Here is a 24,886-nt window from a genome sequence, read left to right as displayed (position 1 = left end):
GGGGAGAGGAGGGGGATGGGAGACGATACCAGAATGTCATCATTAGATGCCTGGAAGATAAAAGGGCAATTTTCTGAGTTAAAAACCAGAGGCAAGGGAAGGCTCCCTCCAGACACCGCTGGGCACAGCCCAGGGGCTGCGGTGGCACCAGCCCCAGCCCCTGCCCCGCCGCTGGGCTCTGTCCCCACCGCCCCGGCACAGAGGGCAGGTGAAGGCGGCAGCCACTTACTTGTCTCTTGGATGTGAGTCTCGAAGCTCTGGATTTCCCTTTGGTCACCACCAGCCAGGGCAGGGGGCACCCCCGTGCCGTTCTCCTGGGGGGCGCCGCCGGGCGCGGGCACCTCGCCGTTGCGGGCGGGCGGCGGCACCTGCCCGGGCTCCACGCTCCCCTCGGCCTGCGAGGACACGAAGGGTGAGGAAGGGGCCAGGGAGAAGGTGAGGGGTGCAGGGCTGCTGGGGTGGTGTCAAGGGCTGCTCGGACATGCAGGGGCCAGGAGGTGTCTGGCACTGGGAGGAGTTGGTGTTTGGTTCGGCCTCATCCCGCTGGCCTCACCCACAGATCCAGCCTGACCTTCCCTCTGTAGAACCCTCCTGACTCCCAGTAGATCTCTCACCCACCTGGATGCCATCTGCAGCACCAGAAGCTGTGGTGTTTCACATAAAAGCTCTAGCACCACCTAAAGACAATCCCCAGCCCCACTCTGGCCACCACAGGGTGCGACAGGTCAAGCCCACCCAGCACTTGTCCTCCCCCAGCACAGATGTCTCCTTGCTGTGGCCAGACCAAGGCCAGGGATGGTTTGTGCTCTCATGAGTAGAGCAGGAGCACAGCAATGAGAGCACAACCACCTCTTCTGGACCTCCCACAAAGAGCCTTTCAGCTGCAAGGTGCTGTCTCCCAGCATGGAGCACTTGGATCTCACCAGCTTCACCACAGGGAAAAGGGCCATGGGCAGCTTCCCTAATGGGCTCGTAGCATCCAGAGCAATCCCTGCTCTCAGGCTCTTGGAGGAGGATGGAAATAGGCAGTGTGAGCCCTCTGAGGAACATCCAGCAGGGAGTCCACTCAGACAGGCCACTGTAGTCATTCACAGTTCTCTCCCTTCTGACCTTTCTGACTCCTGGGGTTCACCACAGAGGCCACAAAACAAGTAGGTGGCCATAAAAGGGGTGGAAAAGCTGTGCTACACCTACAGGATGTAGGGCAAGGAGAAGAACCAAACTGAGGCCCTAACCCAAGGTGCCAGAGCATGCTGCACCCACCTTGACAGTTCCTGCTGCTGGCGAGTGTCCCACACTGTCCAGAGAACCCACTTTGGCTTGGGCCTTCTCCTTGAAGTTCAGCTTCTGGTTCTCAATTTTGACATCTCCTCCCCCTAGGACAAGATTGTGCAGGGCTCCATTTATTAAAGGCTCCAGAGCAGTCCCACCCGAGACCTGTCCCCTGCCCAGCATGGCCTGAGGAAGCAGAGGACCCAGTGTACTCTGGAGGAGGGACAGGACCAGGCAACACACTCAGCGGCCCAGGCTGTCTCCAGCTCAGGTTCAGCTGTGAACTGGCAAGATCAAAGCTGGTGATTCCACCTGTCACAGCTGCATGGCCAAGCCCTGGCAGTGCCTTTAGGTGGGGAACACCACAGGTGTGGGCAGACAGGCTGGAATCTGTCCTGATGACTCACTAGATCTGGTCAGGAATCTGTCCCCCAGCAGAGATGAGAAATGCCACTTCCAGCCCATCCCACACTGGGATTTTGATGGCTAACATCAGCTGCCCACTCCTCTCCCTGTCCCTTGACGAGGTCCCTGCCAGCTCAGCCCATCTGTGCAGTCAGTGGTGCCAGGACACGTCCTGCTCCTCATGGAGTCACAAAATCATCTGGGCTGGAAGAGAGCTTTCAGCTCATGGAGTCCAGCCATGAACCCAGCACTGCCAGGGCACCACCAAACCATGGCCTCAGCACACATCTCCACAGCCTGGGAGCCCCTCCAGGCATGGGGACTCCACCACTGCCCTGGGCAGCCTGAGCCAGGCCTGGAGAACCCTCGAGGGGCAGAAATTGTGGTTAACAACATGGCTGGCCATGAGAAACTTTTCTTTGCTTGCCAGCCATTCCCACTCTTCCTGCATCACTAGCAGGTGTCTGCCTGGCCCAGCAGCTCCTTCCCTGACACACAGCTCCTTGTGCCACCACTTGAACAGCTTGGGAGGTGGCTGTGCAGGCAGGCAAGGAGAAGCCACATATGGGAAGTGGATGGACACCAGGTTCAGGGGAACCTGAAGGTCAACAAAACCAACTGCAGATTCCCAGCGAGACTTTTCTGGCTGTGGACCGTCAATAGCCTGGCAGTGCTGGGTTAATGGTTGGGCTTGACAACCTCAAAGGTCTCTTCCAGTCAAACCCATTCTGTGATTCTACAAGCCTGCTCCTGCAGCCCCTATCCCAGCAGGTTCCTCCTCAAAACCATCTGAGTTTGGCTCCTGCCCAGTGCCATCACTGAACACTCACTCCTCAGCACACTACAAGCTTGGCATGGCCCATGGTGCCCACCACAAAACCCAGGTCAAACATCTGACTCTGGCTGGGTTGCTCTGGTCTAATCAGCCCTGGACAAGAGCAGCCATTGTGGTGGGCAGCTCGTTACTGCAGAGCTGGGCACGGGGTCATGCTGCTGCCACCATGTTTGGAGGCTCTGACCCACGGTGCTCAGGGTGGAAGGTTGAATTCCTTTCAACCCAACAGGCTGGCAGAAGGAGCAAAGACAAGCCTGTGGGGTTTCTCTTCAGCTTGGGTCACTGAACCTTGTCCCTCAGGCATGGAGGTTTGACTGCCAGCAGCTTTCCTCTGCAGGAAATGTCCTCAGATCCAGCAGAAGCCACCGAACCGACCGCACCTTGGGAGGGGTGCAGTTCAAACACTGCCCACAGCCATGGTGGTACCTTGAGCCTGGGGCTTGCCTGAGCTCCAGCTGAGCAGTGGGATGGTCAAGGCTGGGTTAGGAGAGCCCAGATTTGCAGGAATTCCATGGAGTTATTGCTGAGTTCTCAGTGGGGAGCAAAGGACTCCTGCAGGCCAGTCCCATCCCATGTCCCAAAAGAGCCCAAACTCAGGAGCTGCTACAGAACTGAGGGCTGAGAGATCTTGTCTTCACTTTGAAGAACTGGAGGGAGGTGCCTTCATCCTTCACAGCCACATTCAGAGAGACCCCAAAACCCTCTGTAAGCAGGGATGAGGCTTCCAGGCTCCTGGAATGCTCATGGGAAGGATCCCCCCTGTTTTTTTCCAAACTAAGTCAAAGCAGGAGAGGATCTTCTGATGGGAATCTGCATGATGAGACCCCACATCTCCTAACCCCCTTCTCCACCCACAAACCCACCAGGAATGACCCAAGTGCTTCCAGAAATCCTCCCTGAAAGCAACAACCTCCTTGAACTGCTCCTGTCACAATCCAAGACCAGGTTGAAGATCTGCAAGATCTGCAACCCAACCAGGAGGAAATGGTCAAATTTGTACCTGGCTTATGCTTGATGTTTGCTTTAGAGCCACACTTGGAGGACACTTTGGAAAGGTCAACCTTCTTGTTCTGGATCTGCACCTAAAGAGACAGAAAGAAACAACTTAGAGCAGAGAAAGGTTTCCAGTGAAGCTGGAGGCCAAGGGTTCATCTCAACCATCAGGTCACACCTAATGAGCCCCCCACCCCTTTCTCCACCACAGGATCCTTTCATGGTGACTTCCCAGCCAAACGCTGCAGTTGGCTTTGGCCTTGTGGAAAGTCCTGCACCAGCCAGAAAGGGTTAATATGAGCAGGAGAAGTTGAGACCAGATAAAACTAACAGATGGAGAGCAACCAGCAACACAAGTCTGGAGGTCATGGAATACAAAAGCACTTGAAAGAGGGACAAAAAAAAAGCCAATCCCACTGGGGTGCTCCCCAGATGGTTTCTACCCACTGCTGGCTCTGCCCTTGAGGACAGACTCCAGACTGTCACCAGGCCAGGTGTTATCTCATGCTTCTCCTGACCCACTCTCTTGCTGTAGGGCCAGAGACATGACACCACCTCCACCTTTTTCTCTCTACCACCTTTGAGGTGCAGACTGGCCCAGGTCAGGCTTTGCCTGCAGTGTCCTCACAGTGGTGACACCTTGCACTAGACCAGCTTGTTCAAGGCCCCATCCAGCCTGGCTTGAAACACTGCCAGGCTTGGAGCCTCCACAACTTCTCTGGGCAACCTGTTCCAATGCCTCAGCACCTTCACACTGGAGCACAACAAAGTGCTTTTTTCACCCAGGAGACCTACCTGTGTTGGTTTCTGGCAAAGATAAGGTGAGTAGGCACAACATCTACTGCTTTTGGATGTGTCTTCTTGGGTATCTTGGGGGGGGAGAGGAAATTATCTCCATGCATAAAAAAAGGTACCCAAAGAGAGTAGCAGTGAGGAACCACCTCAGGAAGGATGGCATAGATCCACAGAAGGGTTTGGGTTGGAAGGGACCTTAAAGGTCATCAAGTTCCAAGCCCCTGCCATGGACAGGGACACATTCCACTAGACCAAGTTGCCAAGGCCCCATCCAACCTGGCCTTGACTTCTTGACTTAGTTCTACCACAGCAACCCTGAAGCTCAGTCATCATCTGCTGCTGACCACTGCTTTTATCCACAGCATTTCCAGCAGCTATAACTGTAGCCAGAGAGAGATAAAAGGCCCTCCAGACACCCCCACCAGCAGTGAGCTTCAGGAATGGAACACCAGGAGCTCCATCAGAAGTGATCATTGTAGTTGATGTAGGAAACACCTCACAAGGTGTGAGCAGACAGAAAGAAGGAAGGGGCTGTTTCGTGGCCAGAGTGGTCACTGTGTCTCATCTCTTCACAATGGCCCTGCCTGGGCAAGCTGTGTGCCACCAGCTGCTCCTTCCAACCACAAGGACTTCTGTCACAAACCACTGACTGAGGACCACCAATCTGCTCCCAACCTGGGTGGCAAACCCAGATGGAAGATGCAGCCAGAACAGAAATATCCACAGCTGAGAAAATGATGAGGGAGGGTGATGGTCTCAGCATCAGTTCTTCTTTCTATGGTGCAGAGAATTCTCCTTGAGTCAAGCAGACCCTGTTTGTGTGACCTCAGCATCTGCCTCTTACCACCTTGGCACCCAGCCTGTGGGGAACGAGTTGAAGAACCCAGGGCTGCTTGCTTCTTGCAAAGGTTGAAGGAAGAACTGGCCATGTGCAGCAGAAGTTCAGCCAGACAGCCAAACAACCAACCATCTCCCAGGAGAGGTTGTTTGCACCAAGTCCAACACCACTCTCAACTAGACACCAAACAGAGGGCCTCAGCTCTACAGCACCAGGACACCTGGCCCCAGAAATCATTCACAGGGAGTTTCACAGAGCACAGAGAAAGCCTCACAGGAGGTGACAGCTGGGCACCACTCCTCAGGAGGCCACAAGTTTAACCACCAGTGCACACAACTTCTTTGGCACTTGAGCATTCAGTGTCTTCTGGAGACCATCCAACCTCTGCAAACTGGCCCCAGTACAACCCATCCAACCTCTGCAAACTGGCCCCAGTACAACCCATCCAACCTCTGGATCCTGCAAACTGGCCCCAGTACAACCCATCCAACCTCTGGATCCTGCAAACTGGCCCCAGTACAACCCATCCAACCTCTGGATCCTCCAAACTGGCCCCAGTACAACCCATCCAACCTCTGGATCCTCCAAACTGGCCCCAGTACAGAGCCCAGCACTGACCTGAGAAGGTCCCTCAGACCTGCCCACCAGGACACAAGATGCCAAACACAGTGGTGGTCTCCAAAGCATTCTGGTAGCTGGTTTTTTGTTGCCAGGTACTTCCAGGTCAAGACACTCCAAGCCAAGGCCAGGGACAGACCAAGATCAAGCTCCTGTCCTAACGAGCTCAACTCTGCTGCATGGCCACCACCAGCCTTTAAATTTAGCTGTTAATCACAGCTCAAAGATTAAGCCCCAGAGGCTTTTCCTCCTCCTTCTTCACCCTTCCTTGCCTCTGAACCACGAGGTGAAGTTCATCTGCCTCAGGCTGGCTCCACCATACAATCATAGAATTGTTTGGGCTGGAAAAGCCCTCTGGCATCAAGTCCAACCATCAACCCAACACCATCACAGCCACTGAACCATGTCCCTAAGTGCCATCTCCACATGTTTGTGGAACACCTCCAGGGATGGTGACTCCACTGCCTCCCTGGAGAGCCTCTTCCAATGCCTGATCACTCTTGCAGGGAAGAAATCTCTCCTCATGTCCAACCTAAACCTCTCCTGGCACAATTTCAGGATATGTCCTCTTGTCCTACCACTGGCTAACTATCAGTAGCCAGGGAAGGGGAACTTCTAGGCCACAGTTCATTCCATCTGAACCATCAAACATCTCAAACAGGACCAAGAGATGCCTCCACTGACTGTGGAAGGGATGCATGGTGAGCTGACTCCTGGGCTCAGTGACATCCACATCCTGCATTTGGTCCTGAACACCACTTACAAGGGTCAGGCATGGCTGCAGCACCAGGAAACCAACCACACATGTCCAACCTAGTGTCCCATGGGGAACATAAAAGGAAGACTTTCTCCAGCTGACGTGGTTTCCAGAAGCCCCAGACCTCTGCCACACCTTTCTGCCTGTCCCCCAGCACTCTGCAGAGTCTGACATGGACAAACATAGCACAAGAGAAGGAGTTAGTAGACAGACAGCTTGCCCAGAGCCCATACTTACATTCCCACCTCCAGGGACATGCTTAATATTGTCCTTGGAACCACACTTGGACTGAACATGGCTGTAGTTCGCTTTTTTGGAGACTATCTGGACCTGGAACGTCACAGAATGGAAAACAACACAAGGGAAGAGGACTGGTTAGAGTTGTCATATGGCAGGCTGGAGTGGATGCTCTAAGAGGGTGGTGGATCAACCAGGACTTGTTTTAAGCTCAACCCAAGTTCAGCATTAGGTGTGAAAGCCACTGAGGAGCAGAGTGAGGAACAAAAAAAGTGAAGGAAACAAGAGGCTGAACAGAGAGGGTTAGTGCCAGAGTGCAAGCAGGAAGACCTCTTCTCCATGGGTTGACACCACCAGGTGGGCACCTGCCTAGCAGGAGAGCCAGGTTCCTCTATGTCCCACAGGAAGCTTCCCAGTTTTGCCAGATCAGGGAGAGCCAGCTGAACTGCCTCCTTCCTCCATGGATCAGAGCCATGAGGCCTCCTCTTCCAACAACACTCTGAGCTGCTCAGTGCCTGCACTTCACTCCTATGGATGGGGTCAGTCCTGGGCAATGCTCTTCAAAACCTCTGCATAAGAAACAATCCTCCTGATGAAGGCTGTGGAACCTCCCATTAACTTTTAGGACAAGTCTCATACCAACTAGAATCATGGAATGGGTTTGGTTGGAAGAGACCTTAAAGATCACAGAGACCAACCATGAACTCGGTCACCACCAAACCATTTCCCTCAGCATCACATCTCCATGGCTTTAAAAGCCCTCTATGGATGGGGACTCCACCACTGCCCTGGGCTGCCTGTTGACTACATTGTCTCTCCCTAATCCTTCTGATTAAATTGTTTCTCCTTTCAGCTAGACTGAGCTGGGCTTCTTCCAAAGTCAGAAGGTGGCTGCTAACAGAGCTTTTACTCAGTAAGGTAACAACCAAGCTGGAGCACCAGGCCCATGTGTAGAGGGTTAGTTAGGACATGAGTTTAGTCTGGGGGTTACTGAACAGCACAGAAGGTGGCAAAAGCTCTGTCCTGCTTTCCAGAAAGAGGTGACCAGTCTGAGGCACAAAAGGAATCACCAGAACATCTTCAGTTCAGCTCCATGGCCAGCTCAGATTGGATTCAGTGCAGCAGCTCTGGGATTGTCCTTGTGCCACGGAGCTGTGGTGGCTTCTCCAGAGGCACAAATCCCAGCCAGGCATGGCTCTGCCTGCAAGCTCCTGAACGAGGCTGGTGCTGCTGGGACATCCACCCCACACAACAGCTTCAGAGTGACCCAGCAGGAGGTGACCACCTACTGCATGGAGTCAAAGGGTTTGGGAATGTTGCAGGGAGGACAGGAAGTCCTCAACGCTCTTAGCAAGGCCTTAACATGAAGCAGCTGAGAAGTGAAGCTCCCTCTCCTTAGTCACAACTGGTGCTGGGTGTGAGGAGCTGGTCTCAAGGGAAAGCTGACTACCTCAAGGTGAAGATAGAGAACTCTGCTCTGAGAGCATTTACAGCAGACAAGGAGAAGACACCTCCAACAGTGACCTCTGAAGGTGTTTCACTGAGAACGTCTCAGCCTTTACAAGGAAGACCTGGAGGAGTGTCGGTGAGAGGAACAGTGACACTGACAGGTGACAGAAAGCAAGAAGAGTGGAAGAGGAGGGAAAGTGACCCAAACCAAGCCAGGGATTCCTTCATCTCCCCCAGAGAAAAGTCTGAAACAAACTCACTTTCCCATTGGGCTGTTTGGGGGCCCCCTCTTTAGTGGTGGCCGTTTTGGGGAGCCCCTGGGGTTCGGCTCTCCGCGCGGCAGTGGCTGGCTCAGGCCTTGTCTCTACCTTCCCCTGGATGGAGACAAAGGCAGGGTTTCAAGCGGCAGCAGCGGCAGCGGGGGCAGGGGCCGGGGACCCGAGGCCACCCAGATGAACTCAGCAGGGAGGACAGCCCAGGAGAACCTCTTAGGTGCTGTAATCCTCAGGCAAAACATAATCCCAGGCACAGGATGAGACTAAGGGGGCGGAGGGGCTGCAGCAACACCCAGGCACGGGATGCAACAGGCTCCCTGAGGTCATAGAGCAATGATTAAGTTGTCCATTACCCAAAGGACTCAGAGGTGACCTTTCCTGGTATCTCAGATTCATACAATGGTTTGGGTCAGAAGGGACCTTAAAGATCATCCAATTCCAACTCCCCTGCCATGGGCACGGACACCTCCCACTAGCCCAGGTTGCTCAAGGTCTCACCCAACCTGGCCATGAACACCTCCAAGGAGGGGGCATCTCATCATTCATTCCCCCAGCAGTCATGGTGGCAGATCTCCAAGTGACCCCCACCCAAAAAACCCCAACAAATCCAACCTTCTAGCAACCCAACAGCAGCACAGGGCCTCCTCCTTCACACAGAGGATGTCACACAGACCTCAGAGGCAAACACACTCATGGGCCCCAAGGGCTCTGCTGGACACAGACCAACTGTCCTCCCACTTCTGCTGTCTCACTCACACTGATTCATAGCTTCACAGAATGGTTTGGGTTGGAAGGGACCTTCAAGATCATCCAGTTCCAACCCCCCTGCCATGGGCAGGGACACCTCCCACTAGCCCAGGTTGCTCAACCTGGCCTTGAACACCTCCAGGGAGAGGGCATCAACTCCAGTTTTGAGGTCACCAGTGGGTTTAGGGTTTGTTTAGCTAACCAAGTGCTGATGGCCTTGCCTGCTCCAGCTGAGCAGAGCATGGAAGGAAATGTGCAGGTTTTGAGAACACATCAGCAGCTACCTGTGAATGTTCCTTCTGCTGACCTACGCCCAGCCAAGAGCAGCAGGAGCTGCGTTTTGGGGGGGTCCAGCATCAGCCCTGCATTTCACAAACTTCCCAGCAACAGCACAGGAGCTAAAGAGCAACCCCAGCACTCCTGGGGCACTCTCAGACTCTAACAACATCTCAGCACAAAAAAGAGACTACAAAAGGGGTTATTTCCTCACCAGACAGCTGTTGGGATTGAAGGATTCTGTGTGGGAATATTGAGGGAATAAAGGAGAATGCAATGTCCAAATGAAGTGAGACCAGAACCTTCTGAGATAGAGAGCTCTGCAGAGCCCCAGCAGGATTTAAAACCCCTTTCTGGGTCTGGTTTCAAGACCCAGTCCATGAAGGGGTCACCCAAATTCTCACCTCCCAGCTTGCCACCAGACTTGGTTTGTCATCTCCAGAATGATTTGGGGAGTGAAGTTTCTGTCCTCTAGATGTCTGAGTTCTACTGTGACATGGTACAAGTGAGATACTCCAACCCTGATGGATCCATGGCTGTGTTAGTGCTGCCCATGCTACCACAGCCATCCAACAGCCTTGGCTTTCAAGTGCCTGAGGGGGATGAAGGCTCCCAGCATGACCTGTGCTTTCCTGGCATCAGCTCAAAGCTCTGTGGTGAGGGTTCCATCGCTGCAGACCTACAGCCAGGAGAAGTGAGCAAATCTGCTCCTCTCTGGGGCAGTGCAAGCCCTCTGTCTATGGGCAGACTGCTGATGAGGCTGTCAGGCAGAGATCACAGAATCACTGAGCATGAGGGGCTGGAAGGACCTTGAAAGGTCATCCAGTCCAACCCTCCTGCCTGGGCAGGATCACCTAGGTTGAGTCACACAGGAACGTGTCCAGGAGGGGTCTGAATGTTTCCAGAGCAGGAGACTCCACAGCCTCTCTGGGCAGCCTGCTCCAGGGCTCTGTCACCCTCACAAAGAAGGTTTCCTTATGCTCATGTGGAAACTCCTCTGCTCCAGCTTGCACCCATTGTCCTACCATTGGACATCACTGAGCAGAGCCTGGCTCCATCCTCCTGACACTGCCCCTCACATCTTCATAAACATCAATGATGGCTGTGTCTGGCCACAGCATCCAATAAAGAGCTCATTGTGCTTACCACAGAATCATGGGATAGGTTTGCTTGGAAACACCTCTAAGCTCATCCAGTCCAACAATTCTCTGGTTCTGCCAAGGCTGGGGCTAAACTGTGTCCCTCAGCACCACATCTCTGCCACTCTGAAACACCCCCAGGGATGGGGACTCAAACACCTCCCTGGGGAGCCTGTGCCAGTCTCTGAGAACCCTTTCAGTGGAGAAGTTTCATCTAATGTCCAACCCAAACCTCCCCTGGGGCAACTTGAGGCCACTTTCTCTTGTCCTATCACTTGTTACCAGGGAGTAAGAGGTGACAGATGAGGGGAAATGACCTCAAGTTCCCAGGGAGTATTCATCAAATGACTCCAGCCCTCAGAAGAGGGCTACAGGCACCTCCCTGAAGCTTTATGGTGGATCCTCACAGAGGATGTGTCATTGAAGACCATTACTGATGGAGAGCCTCAAGTTCTAGCTATGTATATGCTCTTCCCAACAACTCATTCAACATCAGCCTCTTTTATGGCCACCAGAGGATGCCCAAAGAGCAGTGCACGTAGAACCCATTTCACATCAATTTCAAGCCTGAGAGTTTGACCAGAGTCCCCAGTTCCTAGAACTCAGTAAGGTGCTGTGGAACCTGCTCTTGAATCCAGATTCCCTGTATCCCAGTGCCTCATCCCACCTTCTGCAGCACTCAGCAGATTCCATTCTTCTGTTCAAGGGCAAGTTTTGGAATGCAGACAAGGTTTTGAACTTTCTAGTTTCTATATCACAATGTAGGACAGCAACCCAGAACCACAGGGTTTGCAATTCCTGGAGATGTCTCAGGAAACACCTGGAAGGTCTCAGAGCTGATTCCTTCTGTACCCTCCTGTCACTGCCTCGTGCATCAACCAAGAACCCAAAGAGGAGCACTGCGGTGCGTGCATGAGAAGAGCAGTGAGGACACAGCCACCACAGTTAGCAAAGAGCACCCCTGATGCTTCAGAGCTCCCATTCCAAGCACATCTGGGCACCAAGACACTCACCTTTCCTCCACCAGGCTGGTGCTTGATGTTATCTGTGGATCCAATTTTGGAGCGGACGTTCTTCAGGTCTGGAGCAGAAACGCTGCTGGTGGGACGAGGCTTGGACACGGTGCTGGCTTTAGGAGCAGCCTTAGCAGGTGGCTTTTTAGCATCTGCTGCTGTTGAGGTTGAGGTTGTGGTGGGTTTGGTGGCAGCAGGCTTGGGTTTGGGACGGCTGGTGGCCACAGCAGGTAAAGGGGGTGCACTGGAGGAGGTGGTGGAAGGAGTGGTGGCACTGCTTTTGGCTGCGTTCCCGGTAGCACTCTTCGGGCGGCTCAGGTCTGCTGCAGTCATCACAGAGATGGAGGGAAGGGGGAAAAGATGGGTCAGAGGCCAGCTAGATGGAGTCCTCTGAGTCTGAAGATGTGCAGTGACCTGCTCAACAAGCACAGCCCCAACCAAGACTTGGTCTCAATGGGAATGGGACAGTTACCTGATGGTGACTTTGCAGGGGTCTTCTTGGCATCCGTGGGCTTCCCATCAGTCTTGATAGCTGCCCAACACAAAACACACCCATGAGTACTGCAGAGCAGGAGCCAGACTGCAGAGATGCCACCACAGCTTCTCATGAAGCTCAGGGACTCTCCACAGCTCCCCATACACATAGAATTATGGAGGGGCTTGAGTGGGAAAGGACCTTCAAAGCTCCTCCAGTCCAACCCTCTGCAGTCAGCAGGGACATCTGCAACTACAGCAGGCTGCTCAGAGCCCCATGCTGCCTGACCTGCAATGGCTCCAGGGATGGGGCATCTCCCACCTCTCTGATGGTCCTCTCCACCCACTGTCCCTGTTTCTAACTTGGAATGTTAGGAATGTCAGGAATGAGAGTCCAACCATGAACCCAGCACTGCCGGGTCCCCACCAAACCATGGCCCTCAGCACATCTCCATTGCTTGGAAGCATCCTGAGGGCTGGGGACTCCACCACTGCCCTGGCCAGCCTGGGCCAGGCCTGGACAACCCTGAAGGGGCACAAATTGTTCCTCAGGTCCAACTTAACTCTTCCTAATGTCCAGTCTAGGATGCAGCACTCTTGGGGTACAGCCTGCATGGATCTGCCACCACTCACCTTATTTGAATCCCAATTTCCTTTGTAATGACATTTCTTCATTTTAAGGCCCAATTTCATTCCTTACAAACAACCAAACCCCAAACAAAACAAGGGGAGCAGCACACCAGCCCAACCCCCACCAAACAAAAACTCCTTTCCTCCTGAAACAGCCAAAGCCACCCCATGTCTGTCCCATCTGTCACCTTGGTCTTTCTGTTGGCTCCGTGCTGACCCAGGTCACTTTTGGTGCACAGACATCACTGCAGAGATTTTGGCCTCCATTCCAATTGTACCAACCCAAAAATCAATCCCTAAACCAAGCCTTTGGGCAAAGCCCAACGATCATGACCTGATTTCAGGCAGAGGAGAGGAGCACAGAAAGCAGAACCCAGGGGCTCTGAAAGCAGGAACAAAACCAACCACAAAGATCCAGGCAAAACCTGACTGGAAAAAAAACCCCAAACAAAATGGAACACAAGCTGATGTTGAAGAGCTCTGGGGTGGTGGAATTCTGATGGTTTAGCTGGCAGGGATGGAGAACTCTGGCTTTGTTTCACAGATTTACAGAATGGTTTGGGTTGGAAGGGATCTTAAAGATCATCCAGTTCCAACCCCCCTGCCCTGGGCAAGGACACCTTCCACTAGCCCAGGTTGCTCATCCAACCTGGCCCTGAACACCTCCAGGGAGGGGGCATCCACAGCCTCCCTGGGTAACCTGTTCCAGCATCTCACCACCCTCACTGTAAAGCCAAAGGAAGGCAACATTGAAGCCAAACAAGCAATGGAGAAAAAAAATCTAAGCTAGAAATGATGAAACCCTTCCAGTCTTCATAGAATCAAAGAATTGTTTTACTTGGAAGAGGTCTCCAAGGCTGTCAAGTCCAAGAGGACTTGAGGGAGAACTTCAAGCTTGAGGAGGGCAGACTTAGACTGAAGATCAAGAAGAAATTCTTTCCAGTGAGGGTGGTCAGACACTGGAACAGGTTGCTCAGGGAGGTAGTGGAGTTTGCTTGTCTGGAGAGCTTCCAAAGGCACCTGGCCATTGTGATCCTGGGCAAGCTGCTGTGGGTGCCCCTGCTGGAGCACAGGGCTTGGACTGCATGGTCTCCAGAAGTCCCTTCCAGCCACCACAGTGCTGGGATTTGGGGATTCCCTGATTCTGTGCTCAACCTAAGCTGTCAGTGCCTGGCTGGTGGTGATGCCCCCTCAGGCCCCACCAGCATTTGTCACACCCTTGCTTTCTTCTCCTCCTCCCTGCTTTTACCATTCATGATTCCTCTGTGCATTTCCAGATCCAGACAAATCAGCTTCAACTCCTGATGGAGCTTCTCCAGCTGACCTCATCTCTCCCTCGCCCACCCAGTTCTCCCTGTACTTTGGCAGTGTCCCACCACCCTCGCTGGAGCAGAAGCCTCTTCCTCTGTACATCTTGCCACTTGGAACAACCTTCCCACATCTCTGCATCGTTGCCTCCATCTCCTTTCAAATGTCACCAGAAAACACTTCTTTGTTTGCCTCTCAGTTTTGGAAGGAGAATTGAAGGGAACTCATTAAAACCCTCAGCATTCTGGGCTGCAGTTTGCATAAGAGACCACCCAAAGGAGCTGGCAGGGGTAAATCTGGGTAAAGAGGGGTAGAACTTCACCTCACAGCATGGCAGGGGTTGGAAGGGACCTCTGGAGATCGTCCAGTCCAATCCTGCTGACAAGGCAGGGTCATCTAGAGAAGGGCACGCAGGAACATGTCCAGGTGGGTTTGGAATGTGTCCAGAAGAGACTCCACCACCTCTCTGGGCAGCCTGCTCCAGGGCTCCAGCACCCTTAAATTTAAGAAGTTCCTCCTCACGTTTAGATCTCATGTTCCATTTTGTGCCTGCTGCCCCTTGTCCTGTCTCTGGGCACCACTGGCAAAGCCTGGTGCCCTCTTCCTGCCACCCACCCTTTCAGTATTGATCATTACCCTCAGGCTGCTCTTTTGCAGACTCAAAATCCCCAACTCTTAGCATCTTTCCTCATCACAAAGGTATTTCTGTCCCCTCAGCATCTTTATAGCCCTTTGCTGTGCCCTCTCCAACAAGCCCCTGTGGAATTAAGTTTCAGATGCTCATTGGCAAACCTTGCCAGTGAGGGCAAGCCCCCTGAGGAGACCTGAGAACATTTCACCACTTTCATTCAACACTGAATCTCTCAAGTTCCGTTCAAGTGAGTGAAACCAGCGTTCTCCAGATGGTGAATGCTGCTTGTGCTTCATGCTGGCTGCATGAAGCCCATGGGAAGTCCCCTCTTTGCCAACAGGAAGAGTGGGATACAGACTCCTGACGAAGCTGTGAGAAGGATCTGGCAGTGCTGGTGCACAACAAGCTGCCCAGGAGCCAGCAATGTGCACTCATGGCCAGGGCCAATGGTCTCCTGCAGGGCATGAAGAAGAGTGTGACCAGCAGGTCAAGGGAGGTTGGTCCTGCCCCGGCGAGGCCTGCTCTATTGCCCATGCCCCTGCTGGCTGCAGGGGGTTGGCCTAGCTGCCCCTTAGGGGTCTTTCCCCACCCAACCCAGTGCACAAGTCTCTGATTCTGTGATTCCACAGGAAGAGGAACTCAGCTGGTCGGGAAGAGAGCTATGCTGAAGACAGCCAGGAGGCTACTCACAGGTGGGCCTCTTGGGAGGAGAAGCAGTGGTGCTCTTGGTGCCAGCAGCCGGGGTGACCGGCGACGCCGCCGTCGTCCGGGGAGCGGCAGAGGAGCTCCTGGCAGCAGGGCGAGGACTGGGAGATGATGAAGGCTTGGAAAGTGAGGTCCGCTTCTCTGTGCTCTTCGTGTCTGCAACCTGGGAAGGGACAGGCTGGTTACAGGTGGGACTGCACTGGGGGGCTCCTCAAAGCCTTTGTCAACAAGGAGCTGGAAACCAACTGAAAGTGGTTAAAGTCTCCAACACATCATTTGGGTCCCACTGAAAGGCTGCAGAGCAGGAGAGCAAAGGGCATGTGCAGGAGCCACCAACTCTATTCAGTGCAGGACTGACAGGACAGACTCTGCTGAATGGGAGCTATGACAAGGCTGAAGGGATGAGGTTCAACCAGGCCAAGGGCTGGGTTCTGCCTTTGGGTCCCAGCAACCTCATGAAGGCTCTGGGCTGGGGGCAGAGAGGCTGGGAAGTGCCTAGCAGGAAGGGACCTGGTTGGGGTTGGTGACAGGGTGGAGATGAGCCAGTTTGTGCCCAGGTGGCCAAGAAGGCCAACAGTCTCCTGTGGGGCATGAAGAAGAGTGTGGTCAGCAGGTCAAGGAGGTTCTCCTCCTGCTCTGCTCTGCTCTGGTGAGGCCACATCTGGAGTCCTTGGTCCACTTCTGGGCTCCCCAGTTCAAGAGAGACAGGGAACTACTGGAGAGAGTCCAGGGAGGCTGGGAAGCTGCTGAGGGGCCTGCAGCATCTCTGTGAGGGGGAAAGGCTGAGAGCCTTGAGGCTGCTGAGCCTGGAGAAGAGCAGCCTGAGAGGGGATCTGCTCAATGCTCAGCAAGAGCTAGAGAGTGGGGGGCAGGAGGCTGGGGACAGACTCTTCATGATGGTGCCCAGGGACAGGACAAGGGGCAAGGGGCACAGCTGGAACCCAGGAGGTTCCATATGAACAGGAGGTGAAACTTGTTTGGTGTGAGGGTGCTAGAGCCCTGTCCCAGGCTGCCCAGAGAGGCTGTGGAGTCTCCTTCTCTGGAGAGCTTCCAAAGCCACCTGGCCATTGATCCTGGGCAAGCTGCTGTGGGTGCCTCTGCTTTAGCAGGGGGGTTGGACTGGGTGATGTCCAGAGGTCCCTTCCAACCCCAGCATGTTGGGACTAGGAGGGGGGATCTGCTGCTGCCTGTGAGGCAATGGAAGCAGATCCTGTGGCTCTCACAACAAGGAACCACAGCCCTCCTCCTCCTCTCCTCCCGTGCCCACGCTGCGGTGTGCCTCGAGGGTATGACACTGGGAAGTTAAGACAGAAACAAGCTCTGGGAGCTCCCCCAGAAGCCAGCAGCTCTTACCTTTGGTTTAGCCTCTTTTGGAGCTAGGGTGGAGGGCCGAGCAGTGCCGGTGGCGGGGCGCTTGGCAGCGGTGGCTGTCGGAGGGCCCGCCGGAGGGCTGGTGGGCTTTTTGTGGGGGGCGGGCGCGGCAGAGCTTGGCCGCTTTGGGCTGGTGGCTGCCAGGGGCTTGGCTTTCGCTGCAGCAGGCTTGGTGGAGGATGTGGACGTGGCAGGCTTTATGGGTTTTCAAAAAAGCAAAATCCAGGATAAAACAAAAACAACAAAAAAACCAAAACCAAACCAGCACAAAACAAACAAAGGAAAAAAGCCAGAAGCAAACACCCCACAACCAAACTTTGTCAACCAAAGAACAGAACAATGATGTTTGGGATGGAAAGAAAAGAACCTGAAGCAGCTTTCTGTTTTCTGAGCCTGGCAAAGAGCAAAAGGAGGTGGCAGTAGAGGGCGCCAAGGCAGCCCATGGGAGGGTTCCCACCCAGTTCAAAGCCAACAGGATTGGTCCCAGTGATAGGATCAGAGAATTGGTTGGGTTGGAAGAGCCAGAAGGTCTCCTCTCAGCCTCCTCTTCTCCAGACTAAACAACCCCATTGCTCTCCCAGATGCTCCTCACCACACCTGTTCTCCAGACCCTTCAGGAGCTGCACTGTCCTTCTCTGGACTGACTCCAGCCTCTCAATGTCCTTTTTGGAGTGAAGGACCCAAAACTGAGCCAAGGATTTGAGGTGTGGCCTTGCCAGTGCCCAGTCCTTGGGGGACAATCCCTGCTCTGGTCCTGCTGGCCACACCATTTCTGATCCAAACCAGGATCCTTTTTCCACTCAAGTCCTTTTCCACCAGGCAACTTTACAGTGACTCTGCCCCAAGCTTGGAGCATCCATGGGGTTGGTGTGACCCAAATTCAGGAGATATCTAAAGCACAGAAGGAAGGACCAAGAACCTCCTGCCTCTATCTCTACTCAAAGAATCAGGAGTGTTGGTCCCTTCTCCCAGGCAACAAGTGACAAGACAAGAGGAAACAGCCTAAAGCTGTCTCAGGGGAGGCTCAGGTTGGAGATAAGGAACAATTTCTTCCTCTTGAAGGTTGCCCAGGCCTGGCCCAGGCTGCCCAGGGCAGTGGTGGAGTCCCTGTCCCTGGAGGGGATTCAAAGCTCAAGGTGTGGTATTGAGGGCCACAGTTTGGTAGGGATCTGCCAGTGCTGGACTTGATGACCTTAAAGTCATCTTCCAACTCAAACTGTTCCATGACTATGATTCTAATCTGGGGCTGGCCTCAACTGGGTGCTGCACACCTCTGGAAGATCTCTTGTGTCTCATAAACAGCCCTGAAAGATGAGCCCATCAGCTTCTGCACAGGACCTCTGCATGCTAACTGAAAATGAAGGTGCTGTGACCAAGCAGGAGGCTCTGGGTGGAGCAGAAGTGCTGTCAGATCCCTTACTACTCCCACACCACCCACAGCAAGCAGGGAACTGACTGAAAGCTCATCGCACCCTTAGGAAATGCATCTTCGGTCACCTTTGCTCCAGGCTCCGCTGGCACCACCAGGCCTGGGCTCTTTGTCCCAGTGAAATGGTTGACCAAGAGCAGCTCAGAAAACAGAACTTGTGCTGCTACAGCTTAAGAAGCAGAAAAGCTGGCAAATAAAAATCCATGGAAGCAAACAGGCTGAAGGTGGAACCACACCTACCTTGGTCTTCTTCTCAGGGCTGGGAGGAAGCTCTTTGTTGGGAGGTGCCGTGATGTCGTTCCCAGTCACAGCTTCAGCTGGTTTGGTCTCTTCTGGTTTTACTGGGGAAAAGGAAACATCAAAGGAAGGAAATCTGTGAGTCTGAGGGGTTTTTAACATGGGTTTTGATAGCTTACTATCAGGAGAAAGGACTGAAGCACTTCCAGCTGGAGTATTTCTGGAAGGTTTCCTCCAAACCAGGATACTTACAGGAAGAAAGATTGGCCCTGGAACAGGGCAGGTCCATCCAGATGCCACCAGCAACCCATTTTTCACATTATTCCAGCAGGAAAAGAGACAGCAGCTGAAGGAGACCTCTGATCTCATTACAAAAGCAAACCTGCCCATCCTTCAAGTCATGACCATGAGCTGTTGCAGCGTTACTGGGGAAGTTCTGACCTCCCCCAGCTTTTACACGATGCCTTATCAGAGAACCATAAAATGGTTTGGGCTGGAAAAGCCCTTTGAGCTCATGGAAGTCCAACCATTCTCTGACTCTCCCAAGGCTGGTGCTAAACCATGGCCCTCAGCACCACATCTCTGCAGCTTTGAAACACCTTTGGAGCAGCTGGTTCACCATCCAAAATGGCTCGGGAAGCCAAACAAGCACCGAACCCCCCAGGCTGGACACCGATTCTAATGCTAAATCCTGAAGAATCACTCAACTTCACCTAAAAAAGCTCTTCCTTCCTTTTTTTAAGCTCATCTATCCTAGCTCCTCTACACCAATTTACTCCACTGGGTTCCAACTAACCTGATGTTCTCCCACTGTTCTCTACGGCAACACCAGAAGGAGCGACTGATGTTGGCAGCTCCTGCTCCTCAACCACAACCTTGTGTCCATTCACTCTGCTCTGCTCTCAGGATCCCACACCTGAGGATGGCAGCAGTTTGGGTCCCACCAGCCTCAAATCTCTGGGACATGAAGGTGACTTTCTAGCTGTTGGATGTTCCCTTTCAGGCACTGCTACTTCAGCAGCAACCTGAAACCTCTTGCTCGATGATGGCACTGCAGCGTCCACAGGGTAACGCTGATTCGTCTGCTCCAGGAGCCCCTGAACAACCTCAGCTCCCAAAGACTCAGGATTTAAGCTCCAGCAGCTTCCATGCTTTGGAACTAAGGACAAGGTGAATTTCATCTGATTTCATGCTACTGAATCAAACAGGGGCTGCTCTGCAGGAACTTCAACAATGTTAGCGTGGAGTCATGGAATAGGTTGGTTGGGAAGGGACCTTTTAAGGTCATTCAGTGCAACCCCTTGCAGTCAGCAGCCACATCTGCAACTGGAGCGGGTTGCTCAGCGCTCCAAACAACCAGACCTGCAATGGGTCAAGGCATGGGGCATCTCCCACCTCTCTGGCAACCTGGGACAGGCTCTCACCACCCTCAATGTCAAACCTCTCTTCCTTCTCTCCAGTCTGAATCTCCCTCTTTGAGTTTAAGACATCTGCCCTTGTCCTGTCACAACAGGTCCTTCTCCAAAGTCTGTCCCCAGCTTTCTGATCAGCCCCTTGAAGCACTGAAAGGCCACCAGAAGGTCCCCCTGGAACCTTCTCTTCTTCAGGCTGAACAGCCCCAACTCTACCAGCCTCTGCTGGCCTCACAGCAGAGGTCTTCCAGCCCTCCCCTCATTGCTGTGTCCCAGTGATCACCCCAGCAGAGCTGGGCGAGGAACTTTCCCACTTCAGGGGCCAGAGGCTCATCTCTGAGGTTCCATCCCCACAGCCTAGGACACATGACCCCACAGACAACCCCGAGGGACAGGAGAAGGATGGTTTTGTTCCTGTGCTGCCTCAGTGTGAGTAACAACCCAATTGTGCTCATCAGAACATTTGCTTTCATTCACCCTTTAATTATGAGGATGTTCTCCAGAGAGCTGAGAGAGCTGCCTGGGAAGATGTCCTCGGCACAGGGAATGCAGGGAAGAGCTGCCAAGTCTTCATCAGATCTGTTCATTAGGCTGCAGGAGTGACTGCAGAGACTTTGCAGTTGGCCTGTGCCCCCAAGCATGGCAAGAAAGCCTCTGAAAGAGATTTCAAAGCCATGTTGTTGGGAGCTGCTGGGCTTGGGAGCTGCTCTGCCCCAAGCTCCTCCAGCTCCTTGTGATGTTTGCTGAGGGAGAAAATCCATCTGAGCTGAGTCAGCACCCAGAGCTGGATGAATCCTGAGGGAAAGGGGCTTGAAGGAGAGCAGGAAGGACATCCCAATCTGGCATCTCCTCCTGATGGACTCAAAGGCAGGCATGACCCTGACATCAGGGTTGTTTTCTCTCCAGGCTGCTCATGGCAGCACCCTACTGTTTGGTGTCTCCACCCTCACCCCCAGCCCTGCCCTTCCCTACTGAGGAGGATCTGAAGGATGGAAATCAAACCCTTTGTACCTGCCAGGTGACATCAGTGTGAGGCACCAACTCTGAGAGCAATGCTGCAAGAAAATCCTGCATCCAGCTCTGGAGTCCTCAGCACAGACAGGCACTTGTTGGAGTGGGGCCAGAGAAGGCCACAGCAGTGCTGGGAGGGCTGAAAGCCCTCTGCTGTGAGGCCAGGCTGAGAGAGTTGGGGTTGTAAGCCTAGAGAAGAGAAGGCTCCAGGGAGACCTTTTGGTGGCCTTGCAGTTCTTTAAGGGGCTGATCAGAAAGCTGGGGACAGACTTTTGATCAGTCTGTTGTGACAGGAGAAGGGGTGAGGGTCAGGTGCCAGGGCTCCAGCACACTCACACCAGAGAAGTTTCCCTTCTAGTTTAAGTGGATCACACTTCTAATTCTGCTGTAACTGTGAAGCAGAGGACACCATGGGGATTTCCACACTGTGTTTGGAATGAAGGTGTGTGATGGAGCCCTCACAGAATCACAGAATTGTTTGGGTTGGAAGAGGCCTCTAAGATCATCAATTCCAACCATCAACCCAACACCACCATGGCCACTACAGCATGTCCACAGGTTTCTTGAACACCTCCAGGGATGAGGACTCCACCACCTCCCTGGGTAGCCTGTTCCAGTGCATGACACTCTTGCAGGAAAGAAATTGTTCCTCATGTCCAACTTAAATGCCCCCTGGCACAATTTCAGGCCACTTCCTCTTGTTCTGTCACCTGATCCTAGGAAGAAGACACCAACCCCCACCTGGCTCCAACCTCTTTCCAGGGACTTGTAGAGCAACAGGGTCTCTCCCCTCAGCCTCCTTTTCTTTGACATTTTTCATTCCCCCCTCCCTCCCAGGACACACAGCCACACAACAGCCTCCTCCTGGCACCTCTAAAATCCTGACAGCCACAGCACTCCTCCTCCTCTCCCAGCACCACTTGGTGAGGTGTCAGCTCCCATCTCCTGGGCTCTGAACTTCACCTGCCTTGCCCCAGGGCGCTGACCCAGGCTGGCAGCTGGGTTCCAATGTGCTCGTGATCCTCCCGATCCCCAGCCAGGGATCCCAGCAGGCTAAGCTCAACTAAAGCATCACTCAATGAAACAGCTCCATAATTCTCCCAGGGATTAGAGCCATCAGCTGAAAATCCATTAAGAGAAATAGATTAAGCAGCAAGGCAGTGCCCATCTTTACTCTCCCTCTGAAACGTAAACAACCTCACAAGTTGAACCTGCCCATGGTCACCAGGAATGCTGTGAGGTCCTCTCCAGCCATCCCCACCCAGAGTGGGCTGCTTGGTCACAAATCTCACCACCAGACCAAGCTTTTTTAGGGCACTTAAGCAGCCTGGAGGAGAAGGACTTGGGGGTGTTGGCTGATGACAAACCCAACATGAGGCAGCAATGGTTGCTGCCAGCCCAGAGCCAACCATGTCCTGGGCTGCATCATGAGGAGCATCACCAGCAGGGTGAGGGAGGTGATTCTGCCCCTTTGCTCTGTCCTGGTGAGATCCCACCTGCAGCACTGCGACCAGTTCTGGTGCCCCCAGCATGAGAGGGACATGGAACTGCTGGAGTGGGTTCAGAGGAGGCCATGAGATGATCAGAGGCTGGAGAACCTCTCCTGTGGGGACAGGCTGAGAGAGTTGGGGCTGTTCAGCATGGAAAAGGCTTCAGGGAGACCTTAGAGCAGCCTCCCAGTAGCAGAAGGGGCTTCAGAAGCGCTGGGGAGGGACTTGTGACAAGGGCTTGCAGTGACAGGACGAGGGGCAATGGCTTTGAGCTTGAGTAGGGCAGATTTAGATTGGAGATTAGGAAGAAATTCTTTGCAGTGAGGTTGGTGAGATATTGGAACAGGTTGTCCAGGGAGGTCCTGGATGCCCCCTCCCCAGAGACATTCGAGGCCAGGCTGGATGAGGCCTTCAGCAACCTGGGCTAGTGGAGGTGTCCCTGCCCGTGGCAGGGGTGTTGGAACTGGATGATCTTTAAGGTCCTTTACAACCCAAATCATTCTGTGAATCTATGAATACAACAAATATCAGCTTCAGCAGGAACAGGACCCTCATCTGCTTTCTCCTCCCCAGAGAAGACTGAACAAAATGTCTCCTGCCTGACCCAGATCCAGCCAGTTGAGCCGGCGCCCGGCGCAGCTCAATCAGAGTGGACATCTCCACTTGCTATCACAAATCAGGGAATAAAGCAGATGTCCTCTTTGCCTGCATCTTCTAAACCTAAGTTGATTTGTTAAGACTCTAATTTGTTTACCCAGGAAGGGAAATCCTCAATCAGAATTTGTTCTTCCAGACCAAGCTCAAGGAGCTGCTGCCTCTGCCCACCATAGCATGGACTGAGCCCCAGCAGCTGGGCAGAGGCTCTCTGACTGTTACTTCGTGCTAAAAACGTGATGCTGGATGTACAAAAGTCACCAAGATCCAGGAGCTCTTCCCTTTTCACTGCTAAAAGTGGCAGGATGTTGATGAAACCACCAAGAAGCTTTATCTCCTGTCCATGGCCCTGACAAACTCCAGTGAGAGAGACCAGTACAGCTCCCAGTCAGACTGCAAGCACCAGGGAGCACACAGCTGCAGTGGCCTTAGAAGGGGCAGCAGGTGGGGAGCAGGGAAGCCCTGTTTCAGTCTGCCCCCACAGCTGGTCTGGGGAAACCTCAGACTGTTCCCAGCAGGCTGCTAGGACTTGGGCAGGGCTTGGGGCAGGGATATCAGATTTGATGTGACCCTGGACAGCCTGATCTGCTCAGAGGTGTCCCTGCACACTGCAGAGGGGTTGGACAAGATGACCTTTGCTGGTCCCTTCCAACCCAATGCAATCTGTGAGTTTGTGATTTCCAGGACCTGAAGGCACAGAGCTGCAGTTCCATCCTGTCCACACAGGTACAGCCCTGACCACTCCAGAGCAAAGAGATGTTACCCACGATGCACCCAACCTCAACTTCTTGCATGTCAGCAACAAGTCATAGAGAAGCTGTTCTAAGGGGGCTTACAGCAGCTGATGCCTCAGAGTCACACACTGCTTTGAGTGGGAAGGGACCTTCAAAGCTCATCCAGTCCAACCCCCTGCAGTCAGCAGGGACATCTGCAACTGGAGAAGGTTGCTCAGAGTCCCAAACAACCTGACCTGCAATGGGTCCAGGGATGGAGCATCTCCCACCTCTCTGGGCACCCTGGGACAGGCTCTCACTGTCCTCAGTGTCAAACATTTCTCCCTTCTCTCCAGTTTGAATCTCCCTCTTTGAGTTCAAGCCATCACCCCTTGTCCTGTCACAACAGGCCCTGCTCAGAAGTCTACCTCCAGCTTTCTGATCAGCCCCTTGAAGTACTGTAAGGCCACCAGAAGGTGCTCTGGCATTGTGGGGTTAACAGTTGGACTCTTCAAGGTCTCCTCCAGCCCAAAGGACCCCATGTCTCCCTGCCCCTGCACCAGGGACGTGCCACAAATCACACCCCAGCTCGGGCACAATGTGAGGATGAATCAATCAGTTGTTGTTCAGAGCAGGGAACAAAGCCACTGCTTGTTCTGCTGACAGGGGCAGCAACTGCTGATGAAAGGAGGGATCAGAAGCTCTGCAGCTTAGCTCAGCTCTGATCTGCAGCCAGCAGCTCCTTCCTTCCAATACCTGCACTGGGGACGAGAGAGACCCCAGAGGGTTTGTCTTTGTGACAGCTTTTAGCATGGAATGAACCCAAATGTGCCACCAGACTGAGACCAAAAGACCTGCCAGACAGATAGGTTTAAGCTACAGTCCCAAGCCACCTTAAAAACTCCTCCAGGAGTAGCAGATGTTCAGCAAAACAACCCCAGCTGGAGAGGGCCAAGGAAGTCTTCTGGCTGAAATTCTGAGAGGTGCCAGTCAAATGATTGGGATCAGGTTGGACAATTCCTTCAGGGATTTTTAGGATGAGAATGGTGCCAGAGACAAAAGTTGTTACCCCAAATCATTGGGCTGGAAGGGACCTTCCAATTTCCAAAGGTAAATGCTAAGTTGGGAATGAAGAAATAGAACATGGAAAACAAGGGAGGAACCTACACAGA

At 53.4% G+C, this 24,886-nt stretch overlaps 1 protein-coding gene across 10 annotated transcripts in view; it reads right to left on the bottom strand.

Annotated features, from left to right (window-relative positions):
• The window catches only part of MAP4 (microtubule associated protein 4), a 135,881-nt gene that overhangs the window by 5,006 nt on the left and 105,989 nt on the right, over nt 1-24,886 (bottom strand). For 5 of the 10 annotated variants that reach the window (XM_068146109.1, XM_068146114.1, XM_068146110.1 and 2 more), the window contains 11 exons: nt 18,438-18,538; nt 16,751-16,963; nt 15,383-15,560; nt 12,122-12,181; nt 11,650-11,972; nt 8,460-8,573; nt 6,751-6,843; nt 3,513-3,594; nt 1,264-1,376; nt 230-395; nt 30-50 (listed from right to left, as the gene is read on the bottom strand). In XM_068146109.1, the coding sequence (XP_068002210.1) occupies nt 43-50; nt 230-395; nt 1,264-1,376; nt 3,513-3,594; nt 6,751-6,843; nt 8,460-8,573; nt 11,650-11,972; nt 12,122-12,181; nt 15,383-15,560; nt 16,751-16,963; nt 18,438-18,538 (1,451 nt within the window). In that variant the 3' untranslated portion in view covers nt 30-42. The remainder of the gene's footprint in view (nt 1-29; nt 51-229; nt 396-1,263; nt 1,377-3,512; nt 3,595-6,750; nt 6,844-8,459; nt 8,574-11,649; nt 11,973-12,121; nt 12,182-15,382; nt 15,561-16,750; nt 16,964-18,437; nt 18,539-24,886) is intronic. The other 5 variants (XM_068146113.1, XM_068146117.1, XM_068146115.1 and 2 more) reach the window with 5 other exon arrangements.

Source organism: Melanerpes formicivorus, unplaced genomic scaffold (assembly GCF_026170545.1).
Source record: "Melanerpes formicivorus ecotype bairdi unplaced genomic scaffold, bMelFor1.0.p_v2 SCAF_13, whole genome shotgun sequence".
In the NCBI taxonomy this organism is placed as follows: domain Eukaryota; kingdom Metazoa; phylum Chordata; class Aves; order Piciformes; family Picidae; genus Melanerpes; species Melanerpes formicivorus.
This window is presented reverse-complemented; position numbering and strand designations above follow the sequence as displayed.